Raw genomic sequence first — 13,528 nt, 5'->3', positions numbered from 1 at the left:
TTTGATTATAACCGTGTTCCGAACAAATTATCATATGAAGAAAAACATGATTGTGTGGGGTCAGAGTGGCGGGTCATGTGATTCTTACAGGTGTGCCCGCTTGGGGCAAGGTTAGACCTGTTTTGGCATGTGTTGCAGGGTCGCGTCCTTGTGTTTACAGACTCGTCCATCCAACTGGACACATTTACAATATGCATGTAGCATGCAGGAATGTTTATGATAGCCTGTTAAATATAATAATGGCTCAGTTTGTCTCCATGAATTAAGGCCTTTCCTATAAAAAGAAGAAAAGGAGGGCTCCCCAGAGGCATGTTTGGAGGCTCTCTCTTCAGAGCACAAAGACTTTAATACGCCGCCGTGGAGAGCTGTAACTGAGCCGTGTATGGACACTGCGACTTCACACTGTCTGCTAAATAGAAGCCAGAAGCCTTTGCCGACATTCCCCACTTCTCTCTCGTTTTAATACGATATGTTTGAATAGGACTTCTGCACTGTCTCATTTCTCAGTGAAAGCGCGGCTTTTTAGTGCAGCCATGCCTCTGAAAATAACCGAGGACAATAAAACGGCACACGTTACCGCAGTCTGAGTGGGAGGGAGTAACGCTGGAAACATGTCACCGCACATTGTTTCTCCACAGATACGTGAAATATGTTCGGACGTAATTACTTTTTCTTCTCAGGTGCAGAGTAGCTCCCACTGGTTCTCTTTGCTTGGGTCAAATAAACATTTTGCAGGAAACCCATTAAAGCATTAAAAGAAAAGAAAAAGAAAAGTAATCATGATCCTCCTGTACAGGTCTAAACCATGAAACTTTTTTTTTTACAGTGATGTTTTGAACATTGAGCACTGAGGAAGGAGACATACAGGAAACTGTAGTCTATAAAAACTAATATGTTTCAACACCTGAAGTCTACGAGATATCTTCATTTGCATTTTCCATGTTAATTATCTGTCAAAAAAAATGGAGACTCTCTGTCTTCCTTGCTCTCTGCAGCCGCAGTGTCAATTAAAATCTATCACACTTCCCACTTTCTGCAGAATGAACCATCGCATCATTAATCTGAACATGTGCATTGCAATGAAACGCGGCCAGAAGCTCACCCTCCTCCCTTGCTTGCATCTGACAACGCTGACAACTTCCCGAAACAAACAATGAAACACAAACCTGATACAAATATTTAAAAACTGCAGGAAATTGAAAGCAAATCCGTTTCCCTGCCAACAGTTACGGATACTGTGTTACACATGGCTTATCAACTGTGTCATAAACATGACCGTCGTGTTTGGACAATGGCCTTTTGACATTCACTTGTGCTTTTGTTTTGTGCGTAAGCATTCGTTAAACAACAGCGTTTGTACATATCATCCTTTCTTGCATTTTCTCCTGCAACTTGCTCCAACTCTGTGGAAACAATGGAGCCTGCTGGGGCCCCTCAATCAGGGTCCGGGGCTCAGATCGACCAAAGCCAGATGTTGCTCTTAAGAGGCTGATTATGTTTGTCTTGTTTACAAAATGCAGCTCTGAACAGATTCCTTATTTTCTGGACCTTTTTCCCCACTTTCCTCCCTTGGATCTATACACACAGAGCTTCGTTATGACATACGCTGCAAACAAAGAACATTTGGTTCTGTCATATAAGAGGCTCTGTTTGTTGGGAAGTGTCGCTCGGGGCCCTGGTTTACCCTGAGTGCAGCCGTGCTGAGTGACAAACATATACAGATGACACTACTTCCTATAAAGTCATCGGAAGAGCGATGACTTGATCACTGCAGACAGGATCAAGATGAACTTGCTCAGTATATGGAGAAATCTGCCTTACAGGGTTTCTTACCAAAAAAAAAGAGAGAGGGGGGTTACGGGGGAACTATAGCTTGTCATGTTAGTGGGGGGTCTGGCCACACTGAGAAAACTGAGCAAAAATGACTACAGTGTGTCATACATATATGTATTTCTTACACAATATTTTGTTGCCCCAACGGGTCACATCCAGGCCCCCCACTGTGCCCCCATTTTGAGGTCACCCCACGCGGCAACTTTCGCCCCTCTTGGCGACTCGGGCAGGAAATGACTTCACACGCAGAGAATGAGGCCACACCGTCAGACAACGACCCCCTTCAACTCCAGGTCAAAGGCCGGCGGAGTCACGGGGGAGTGTGAGTGCAATCGCGCGCACGAGTGCGTGTGCGTGAGATGTGTGCGAGGAGCGGCCTCTGATCAGCGGTCGGCGGCGAACAGTTTGAGTGACTCATGTTTTGTGTGCGCGATCCTGCGGAATGTCAGGCATGTGTGACTGTCTGTGCACATGTGTTTTGTTTTGTTTTTCCATAAAGTGTGTTAGTGTATGTGTGTGTGTGCGTGCACGCAGGTCGTGCAGGTGGAGACATATGACATGACGTGAACTCTTTTGATCACCCATCTATGCACTGCGTGACTAGAGGTGTGTGTGTGTGTGTGTGTTTGTGTGTGTGTCCTGGATCCTTTTTAAAGTCACGCATGACCTTTTTTTTTTTTTCTAGCACGGCCACTCAAACAGAGGACAGAGGGAGGCCACTTCCCTCATACAGATGTCATGATATAATTACTGGAAGATCTCCTTCCTCTGAGCAGATGTCCCATCCCTCTCTAACAAGAACACCTACGTGTGCACAGCCATGTGTAATTTGGTCACGTTGACCACTAACAGAGATGTATTTATTTTCAGATAGCTGTTTGTTACGATGAAACAGCATCATGCTGTGAAACCTTAATATGTCTAAATACTTTCTCTTTAAAAGCCTCTTGTGAAACAGCAACTTTAAACCAATACTTACAGATATATTCAGCCAAAAGTGCTTTGTGTGGTAATGACTGAAGCCACAAAACCTTATAAGTGAATTTAGTTTGCACCTTCCTGTATAATGCGTTATTGATAAAGGCAACACAGAACGTTGCAAAAAAAAAAACAACCTTATGTTAAGAGCTTGCTAGGTCCCCAATACCAAATACTGTGTTCACTACAATGCAGGGCACTTATTATGCAGTGCACTAATTATGATGCGGTCATTAATTGTTTTGCATTGACTACCATGAGCAGCCACATGATAAAAATATTTGCAGCTGGTCAAGAATCAGATCACAAAGCTGCAAAAAACTGCCAAGTTTGGATTCTGCTTGAGAATGAGATTTTATTTTTTTCATCACACGCCCAAGAAAATGGCAATTTATGTCTAAACTTCTCATCATTTAAACCAGTGCTTATTTGTCTTGCATTACTTTTTAAATTGCTAACAGAAGGCAAAATACACCATCTGGCATGATAACACCAAATCGTGACTGCGTCACCAATATGGCATTCAAGTGGGGGAAGTGTGTAGCTTTTTGGAGAACTCTTATTTCTCAAGGCAGTGATGGTAATAATAATAATAATAATAATAATAATAATAATAATAATAATAATAATAATAATAATAATAATAGTGTTATAATTTTATTATTATTATTATTATTAGTAGTAGTAGTAGTAGTAGTAGTGTAGCAGTAGGCGAGGTAGTGCTGAAGGGACAGCAGGCAGCCACTTACAAGGCCAATCTGAGTGCAATGGACTGAGAGAAAGAATATCAAGAGAGTGAGAGAATGTAAACAAAGTGCACCTCTTTATTAGAAGCAAGTGGACTTAAGATCTCAATTAAGTAAGAATGTCTGCCCCACCACCAGCACTTCCTCTCTCTGTCTCGTGCTCATTCTTCCTGTCTTGTCCTGATCCCAGCAACCAAAGAAGAGACAAGAATAACATGAATGTCTCGGCTCAAGGCCACCAGCAAGCCGGAGGCCCTCTGCCCATTGTGGATGAAAAAAATCTGTTGCTGAAAAGTCCTCATGCTGATTACCCTGACATGCATTCCTATGGAGTGTTTCATGCATACTTTGGATTTATTTAACAAATTAGTCTGAAAAACCACACACCAACAACTTGAGGTTCCAGTTTGGAGGGGGATTGGGAAAAACCTGTCAGTTACAGTGAGTACAGGCCAAATTCTTTACTAACAGGTGTTTGAGAGCTGCCACTTACTCTATGGCAAACTGCAATGGGTCACTTCTTCAACTAGACTAGAATAGACCAGTTGACTACTGCTCCACTCCACTCTTTGGGATGAACTGAGAACTGGACTGAGATTCTTTGAAAGGGTTAGAACAGGCTCCAGTCGTGGAAATCTCTCTCCGTCTCGTAGATGGTATGTTTACAACTATTTGCAGTGTATAAGCTTTTTGAGCAGTTTTCTGAAATGCTAGCTGTGGCCTGCATTATCATTTGGAGGGATGTCAATAGGTAGCCATTAACACAGATAGGTTTCAAATGATGGCATGAAATGAAGGATTAGGGTTTAATTATATTGGCGATCACGGCTGTGAGACCTAATATGTATTTTTCCAGGAAAACTACACCCCATTTGGAAACCATGACTTCCAACATGTCTCCTTACACATGAACCTTCTCCTCCATCCTGAGCGAGCTCCAAGATCCAGCCAGGCTGCTGCTGAAGCAGCAAGAGCTGAGTGCAGAGCGAGGCCCTCTGAAATGTTTACGTTCCAGCTCTGGGTTGTCTTCAATCATACAGCGAGCTGTTTGACAGCTCGCAGCACCGCCTGGCCGCTGTTTACCTCTCCCTGTTTCCGACCGGCTTTGTATGCACAATCAGGCCGGCTGAGAGACGATCTGAGCGGGCAGCTTCTCCACCTCTCAGCCAAGCAGCAACGCGGGCAAGCGGAGCGAAAGGCAGCATGACGTTATACAGAAAATGCTCCAGTTTGACTGACGCAATCAGCATAAGTAAACTCTCCGCAGAGCCAGCTCATTTATAATACATGTTTAAAATCATTCATGTCGGTATTGTGTTTCTTGACCATGGGACTGTAAACATTGTGATAAAGCAGAAAAACTAGGATCTACCGAGTGCACAAAATCCTGTCTGTTTTCACTTAAGAAAATTTGTTCTCTCTAAATGCAACAGAAAGTGTGTGGAGGTACGTATTTGTGTCGGTTTGAGGTCATAAGCGCATGCCCTGGTCTCATTTGGACTTTAGCACGGAAGTCCACTTGAGCCAACTGAGACAATGTTGGAGCTGGCAGATATTTAGACAAGGCAGTGGTCTGTTCCACGGAACTGGCCAGAGAAGCCGTCATTTTTCAGAGCCCAACGTTAACGGGAAACGTGTGCAGAGCTGAATGTATACACATGGCCTCAACAAATAAGCACTATAATGCAATATCAACGCTGTGGCTCTACCGAGGGACCATGGAGGCAAACCCAAAACAGACCGATGGAGCTTGCTCTTCAGCAAATTCACTTGTACAAATTGTGTAAAGAAAGAAAGGAAATTTTGACTCAGGCATGCAACGCGCACATACGAACAAACAAACAGATTTGGGATAAAGTCAAACATCTGTGCGCGTTCACCCTCGCAGGAGCTTTCGCCCGCATCCATCTGAACCGGGGTGGGTCTCAGTGGGAGGCCAACTGGAAAAAGTGACACACTTAAAGGTAAGAAGCCCATAAGTTGTCCAGACCTCCTCTTCAGGTTGGTGCTAACAACACTGGGAGCTGTTGTCACTGGGACTGGCACAATTTGGACCAGATTAAGAGAAACACAGCAGGAAACATGTTTTTATAAAGGTTAAAAATTAATAGTCTTGTTCCAGATCACAGATGTCCTTTGCATGTGAGGTGTGCTTACTGAGCCCGTAATCACCTCCCTTTGTGCCAGTTTAACAGTTCATCTGGAGAAATGAAAATGCGCCTGGAAATATAAAATTCCACACTTTGAATGTCGGCACAGAGGAACGTGTAAATAAATATGACGTGAGATGAGAGACAGTTTGATTGAGAGCCCTCTGACTTCAACACTATCTCATTACAGAGACTGGGACGGCCTTAAAACACTTCATTGTGATGGTGTTTGTGCCAGTTGGTTTTTGGGCATTCGCAAAGGCTGATTATATTTCTGGTGGAAATTAAAAAGAAATAACACTTTAGTGTGGCCATACTGGGTTGGATCGTTTCATGATGTTGAAGGGAAAAGACTATTAATCCAAGGATGTTTTGAGCCTCCTCGAAACACACCATATCATGTTCACGTCGGACACGAGTCAGTCTAGGTGGGAAAGATCAAACTCAAGTCAACTTTATTTATCCCCAAAAAGCAATTCGGTTTCCACAGCCCACCGACCACCTATATCCAACCATTCGCACCACCTCAGTTACAGTTTTTGGATTGGTTTGGATTTTTGGTATCTTCCTATTCCAAGCCTTGACTTCCCCCTCGTCTCTGACTACCTGGAACCGTGTGGAGGGACTTGAACCATGATTGGTCAACATTATAATTGTCATCTTGACCCAAACAAGACCTGGCAAGAACTCATTCCAGTGTGACTTGTCCAGGTGATTGCTGCTACATTAATATACATCATTTGATTCAGGACTCTGTCCATGTTTAGGTGCTAAATCCTTTTCCCCCAGTTCCTGACATATACTGCACAGTTCCCAGTCAATGGACTGACTGGATTGTTGAAGTAGGCACTCCTTCGTATCATCAATAATGCACCATTGCAGCACACAACTGTGAATGAGGTAACAACTGCGACAGCTCTCCCACATTCTTGGGCCAAAGATTCCTAGCCAGGTTTTCATAACTGGGTAAAAGAGATAAAATGGGATTAAGGGAGCACTGAGGTGTTTGACAGAGACAAAGCCAGTACGTGAAAAAAAAAGAAAGAAGAGGGAACGGCTTGACTTTCCAATTGGAACGGTCAAATATAAACACAGCTGTGTTTTAATTATTTTATTTTTTTGACTTTCCGTAGAGTGCAAAGGACCGGTGTTTATACAGAGAATGCACTGACGAAGGCTTATCCAAATCAAGCTCAGGGTCTTTGCTGAGAAGGTGCAAGTTCAGAAATCTGTTGAGAAAGGTCTTCAGCTCCAATTTGACAGCATCTGTGCCATTGTGAAGACAGCAGCTGCTCCATTGGTGGTGGGTGGTGAGATCTCAGCAAGTTGAGTAGTTTCATTAAATAATAAAAAGGAAATGATTGAGCTGTGATCTGCTGTGCTTGAGCCGATACAACACAGTCATCCAAGCACAGTGTGTGCAAGTTTGGTTTGCAATTGCAAGCATCCCAAAAAACACACACTCATCATCTCTGCACTGCTGGCGAGAAGCACACAAATGTCAAACAACCTCCAATGAAATCAACATGTGCTTGTATAAAGAGGCTCCTTCTAATAGTATTTCCTTGCTCTGGGCTCAATGGCATAGTGAAAGTTGTTCTTGCTTTTATCACTTGTGAGTGACATGATGACAGACTCAAAGCATTTCGGGGGGGAAAAAAAGTTTCTGGAACTTTTGTTATTTCGTCCAAATTGCTGATGTTGTATCATTCAAGTCTGTCCTCACACCATAACATTTTAATCGGAATCCACGGAGCCGCCCCGATCCTGTCATTCGCGATGGAGCTCTACGTGTAAACAAGCTTTATGGAGACAAGGGGGAGCGGGGAGGAGACAACATTTAGTCCAATTTTAACGAGGCAAATGGTTTCCCTTAAGCTTCTGGACATAAAACATGACTGTCAGTGAGGAGTTGGCTCCACTGCAATCACTAGGACACTGGGAAAAACTGTGGATCTGGTGATGTGCAGCAAAACCAAAAATAGGGAATAATGGAAGATGAAAAAAAAAAAAATTAAGATTATTCATCCATCATCATCGTAAGAGCTCTTACCTGTATGGCCTTGGGCTTACTTCGCCCCAGAACATTTTTTTTGAAAGAGCAGTGTGTTATATACATTTCAGTGTAGTTGTGCACTGTAAGTACAACAAAACAAACCGGCTCCCTGCATGTCTACAGCAGCTTTCAGTCAGCAAACAAGGATATAAACAAGTCATGGAAATTGTGCGTAGCTCCTTTAAAATACACCAGTTTTTACTTGGCTGGATAGAATAAATTTCCCAGGATTCCTGGTGGACTGGACAGTATTTATTTATCATTCTCTTCTCTTCATCGTCCTCAGTCAGACACAGAGCATTTGCTATGCATCACACACAGTTGGGTTTCAAGGAAACTGGGAGCTTTGAGTAAATACAAAGTTCAAATCTGTAGCTGTTCTCCTCCATTAGTCCTCACGATGCTTCAGTGCCTTTCATAACAAATTCAGGAAGAAACCTGCTGACTTTTTATGTGTAGACGGAGTTTTGATGTGGCAGCGCAGATCTTGCTAATGTAATTCAATGTAATTATAGTGTATTAGCAAGAAGACAAGGTTAGTAGCTGAATAAATGTCCACCTATAAATATGATTTAAAAATCTGCTTTACAGCTAGCTTGTAGATTGATCTTACTGGGTGCATTAAAGATGTAATCATATGTGAAATGCAGGAATTTTAATGACATTGTATAAAGGCTCATAAAAATTCCCTAATTGAAGGTATATGGCGATGTGTTTATTGGGCCAAACCCTTTGTCTTTTGTTTTTTCTCTGGCAATAATTCCAAACAGATATCCAAACCCACTCTGCCCTGCTCATATTGCATGTTGCTGTCTGATGTTGACAAGCAGCGGGCCACAGATCCTGCAGTGTGCCTTTGAGGATGTTAACGTCTTACAACACTTGTGCTTTGAACTACAATCCACCTGCACATCATAAATAAGCACATGCACTAAACAAGGTTTTTCCTGCCTTAGTTTCCCACGGCAGCTGGCCAGGCACCAGCCTAGGGTGGAAGAAGTGGAGTGGTGGATCCTAAATGTTGGCCTGGCTCAATACTTATTCCTCCAGTTATCATATACATATAAAGATTTATTTGCATTTACTGCTGTTTGGGAGAGCAATGACTTTAAAGTTTGTGATCTTGCATCAATATGGTCAAAATTAAAAAGAAAAAAAAAGAAGCCAATAAAAAAATATTCATATTATTTGCTTAGTGGCCAAAAGACCTTATTTTGATGACCACTCGGTTATATTAAACAGTATCAGGAAGTGCAGTTTTACCGCATTTCTGGCTGCAGATCACTTTAATACAACATTTTTTTTACAAACTCCTCTTAGGCCAGCAAACAGTGGATTTCAGAAAGTAGATTAAAATGTATGTGTGTATTTAATCATTTAGTTGCCCAAACTGAAGAAATGTCAAATGGAGTCAGCAAATAATGCACTCAGTGTCACACAGTGCAGTCCTGTTATGTTAACATGGTGAGACACCACTGCTGCACAGTCCTGTCATGTTTCACCTCACAGTCGTATTTGTTGTAAATGTGTGTTCAGAGCACCTGTGATAAATCAACTTAAAAGTCCCAGTGCTGTTATTCTTATGGAAATCCTCTTGCCCAGTTAAAATCCTTGGTTGGAACTAACTGTTGTATAATCGTTCTTATCTGATTATATCCGTGTGTTCATCTGGTTACTTGGCACTCACATTTCTTAAAACATGCTTTGAGTTTTGATATGAAGGAAAAGACATTCACATCATGATGTTGGAGAGACTGGGCCAAAAACTCATTTTTGCTAATGAAATTACCAATAAACTCATCATTTGTAGTGAGAAGTGGAGCCAGCACTGGACTTTTACAATAGGAATTTGCTAGGAATTTGAAAAAATCACAATGTTCAGCACAGACCAGACGTTCATACACGAGCATTATGGTAACTGACAGAAATGTGATGACTATTTACATAATTATAATGTGAATATTAACAAATTAAATCAAAGAACAAATGAAGTTACATTATCACTAAATCAACATTCACCTAAAACCAAAGCTGTGACCAGAGAATTGGAAAGAAGAGTATAAAAAAGGTGATTTGGAACTAAATTCTCCCCAGTCAGGTTAGAGCGAACACATTTTGTCCATCTGATCCATATTAGCACATGATGGTCAAAAAAAAAATGATAGATGTTAATGTTTGGTGAAGGCTGTTTTGACACCTTGCATGCATACGTGTTTCATTACCTCAAACAGATGCTTGCAATATAATCTCCCACAGCATTTTTACTAGCATATCTTTACAACCCCCACACTACAGTATTCAAAGTGGGGGTTTTGGGGGGGAGTTTTCCACAATGACCCACGGCACTTAGATGGAGTCCTACAGCGTTACAGTCTCAACAACAACGTGAACAAATACATTTATGATGTTCCACTGAGACGAACCTGGTTCTGTTCAGGGCCTTTGGGGAGAATAGCAACCTAACTTTGTTCCCTCCTGAGATCCTATTTCCCACTCAAACCAAACCACACCAGGGGTATGTGCTGCCAGTGAATTATTACTCCTCTGGCCCTCCCACCGATTTAAACATAAATATTAATGTTCATGGAACTGAGGAGATGAATTGATCTGGATTAAGATGTTTATTTATCTGGCATAAAGAAAAAAAATTCTTCTGGAATTACTTTTCAGAATATTACATATTGTTATCATGGAAGCTAACTAAATAAAAGCATACAGAAGCATCACACAAACAAGACTGCAGCAGTTCTATGCAACCCATGTGTATAGATGTACTTTTTCATGGATCCCCATTTTTGCAAAAGTAATGGCCGTGTGCATGCAGAACATGCGGCTAAATGCAGGTTTTGTTTTTTGTAATGAGTGCTGGCAGGAGTGTGTCCCACTAGCTGATAGAGTCACCGGACGCTGCTGAACACTGGAGCCAGACCGGTTCATCATTTTGGGCTGATCACATGACAGATGAACCGTCCTGCCTATGGAACGAATGGGACCACCCACGTGGCCCTAAAAGGAGCAGCCGTGTAATTGTGAGCTGACTTTTTTTTCCTCCGGTGCAGAGCAGGATGCCTGCGACCGGGACGGAATACGGATGAATCTTTTGTGCTTCTCACAACAGAAAAGCATTTCTTGCTGCCCTCGTCAACAAAAACACTAAGAGGTCCGAGACTCCACAAGGGGGAAATCATCCTGAATGATCTCCACACTTGGCCAGATGATGGTAAGTGTGCTGCTACAAACTGGACTCAGGTGTGAATTGTCGGATCTATTCAGCGGCGGCTCAGATTTACTTCACACTTGATTACTCAGGCCACCTGGTTTTGACAAGGAAGTCAGTATGTACATGGATGACGTAGGATCAGTTCAAATTAGTTAAGAGTTTGTCCATTTCTGTCTCATCACAGCATTTGAGAAAATTACATTCTGATGAAAAGTTATAGGTAACTGGCTTGCTCCCAGTTCTGGTGGAAAATTAAGTTCTATGGTGCAGTCAAGCACTATGTCACACAATGTCTTCCCATACCGTTACTATTATCTTCTCTGGTATTCTCGAGGTGCCAAAGAGTAGTTTAAAAAAAAAGCTGCCAAATGCATGGAATTATAAGAGAGCAATGGCAACACAATGATTCTGAACCTCCAACCTGTTATTTATTTGTATGAGATGAAGTTAAAATAAACAAAATAAAATCATTCCAAATATCACCGCAAGAGAATTCTGCTTGTGCAGTCTGTCACCTTTTACACAACACAGCACACTCAGGCAGACAGAGAAAATTCCTAAATGACATAGATTCAATACCACCAGCAGTAGTATTTAAGAAATCAATAACTTAACACTGGGAAATTCAAATGTTAAGTTAAACTTTATATGTCTGTCATGACCTATGATAGAATTATAGGCAATAATAGACTTCAAATGAGCATAAAATAAAAGAGGGATGAAAGTCTTTTGAAAAACGCCTTTAACGAGCTGCATCCCATGACTGAGGACGCACACAAGGTACTAATAATGAGTTAAACATCAAGCATTCATGCTAAAGGACAGCGAGTCCCCCAAAATCCTCATTTGTTTTTAAAACTAACAAGACAGCCTCTATAATACAACAACACAACTATTCCCGTTAAGCTTCAAAGACATCTTGACTGATGCATTCTGTCACTGTTTCACCGCCCTTGAAGTCCTGCTCAGAAGTTTACACACTACAGAGGACCTCCCCTTGAACCGTCTGTAATTTGAGGCGCAAACACACCATCATGGTGGTATGAGAGAGGAAGAAAAAAAAAAATTCTGACTTCCAACACACACACACACACACACACACACACAAAGCAGTCTCCTCGCCCCGGACAGTGGCTGCTCTCCGGGTAAACAGCGACTCCAGCGCACCGGGAGCTGCGAGGAACCGCCTCACCGGACGCACCGGGCGGGTCGGGCTCCGGGAGAGCCTCCCCTTAGCTTGGAGATGCACACATGAGGTCTACCGGCCGGCCTGGGTGGTCCCTCTACTTTAGTGAGCTGTTGCTAAGCAGCTAATAATAGTCCTGTTTGCTGAGTAATTTTTGCCCTCCTGGAACCAATCAGATGCAAGAAAGTCCTGCGATCTGACAGCCCCAGAGGCGGGATCTCCAGCTTTTCTTTTTTTTTTCTCCGTCTCTCTCTCTCCCCTCCCCTCTCTCTCTCTCTCTCTCTCCCTCTCTCTCTCTCTCTCACTTTCACCCCTCCTCCTTTTCTGCCTCCAAATGGAGAGAGGTCTTTTTCCTCCCCTTCTATTGAATCTCGGAGTTTGGCCGTGACGCGCGGCCCTGGGGAAGACCGCAGAGAATCTCCGCAGAATGCTACGACCATCGAGCCTTCTGAGCCGACCACTCGTGTGCGGGAATCCCGTTGCGCGCCTCGCTCTCTTGAGAGAAGCCCACCTCCTTTTTTGAACCCGTTTCCCAGAGACGCGGTGCATGCGGCGACGAGCGGCGGAGACCTCCAGATCGTTGAAATGTTGGGATGGAAGGCGCAGACTTTGACTCGCCGTCTCCTACAGGAGTATGAAGTCCTACTCGAGCACGGGTGTGAGATCGCCGACAGTGAAACTTTGTTGCCCTGGGATATCGCAGCGCGCTTTCGGGGAATCGCTCTAAAGTGGGAAACGGTGACCACCTCGCAGTCCCCGCAACATGGCCTCGGCTGCTAATGCGCTCTCCGAGCAGGAAAACAGAGACCCCGATCGGCCGAGGATAACGCGGAGGAACAGGGGGGACTGTGCCCGCAACACACCGCTGGATTTGGAGTATTTGCAGCGGCCGAGTTACTGCGATGCGGGCTTCGCTTTGGAGCAAATATCCGAGGTGCTTACTACTCATTCTAACAAGGAACCCTGGAGGGGTGGTGGTGGTGGTGGTGGGGCTTTTTTGTGGGTCTTTACTCCCCTCTGAATGTGTTGAAATCTTGACCGAACTGTGTCCGATCGCTGCAAGGTAACGGGACGGGACGGGCTGGGCAGGGGAGCAGCGGGGGGACACCAGGGGCATGGGGAAGGTTGTAGGAAGCCCCGAGTTGTGTTCCTTCTCGTCCGGACTGGCTCGCAGCGCAGCCGGCGTGCGCCTAAACGTAAATAAAAACAAGTTGCATCCGCGGGGATCGGACCACCCGATCGCTGCTCGTTCCATCCTCCCGGATCTGTAACGGTCCCGGACGGCGGCGACACACAGCGCAGCGGATCGCTCGGTAAACAAGCGAGAGAAAAGCGACACCGATACCCGCTGCTGGTCGT

At 43.7% G+C, this 13,528-nt stretch overlaps 1 protein-coding gene across 2 annotated transcripts in view; it reads left to right on the top strand.

The window, feature by feature from the left end:
* Window positions 1-10,804: 10,804 nt before the first annotated feature.
* The window catches only part of ptch1 (patched 1), a 50,538-nt gene continuing 47,814 nt past the window's right edge, over window positions 10,805-13,528 (top strand). The window contains exon 1 of one of the 2 annotated variants that reach the window (XM_076049463.1): window positions 10,805-10,983. In XM_076049463.1, coding sequence (XP_075905578.1) covers window positions 10,957-10,983 — 27 coding nt within the window. In that variant the 5' untranslated portion in view covers window positions 10,805-10,956. Of the gene's footprint in view, window positions 10,984-12,469; window positions 13,104-13,528 lie in introns of those variants that run through there. The other variant, XM_076049461.1, reaches the window with a different exon arrangement.

This window comes from Nelusetta ayraudi, unplaced genomic scaffold (genome assembly GCF_046127955.1).
Source record: "Nelusetta ayraudi isolate G7.1 ecotype Tasmania unplaced genomic scaffold, CSIRO-AGI_Nayr_v1 ptg000116l, whole genome shotgun sequence".
Lineage (NCBI taxonomy): Eukaryota > Metazoa > Chordata > Actinopteri > Tetraodontiformes > Monacanthidae > Nelusetta > Nelusetta ayraudi.
Note: the sequence above shows the minus strand (reverse complement) of the source record. Positions and strands in the feature narration are given on the sequence as shown.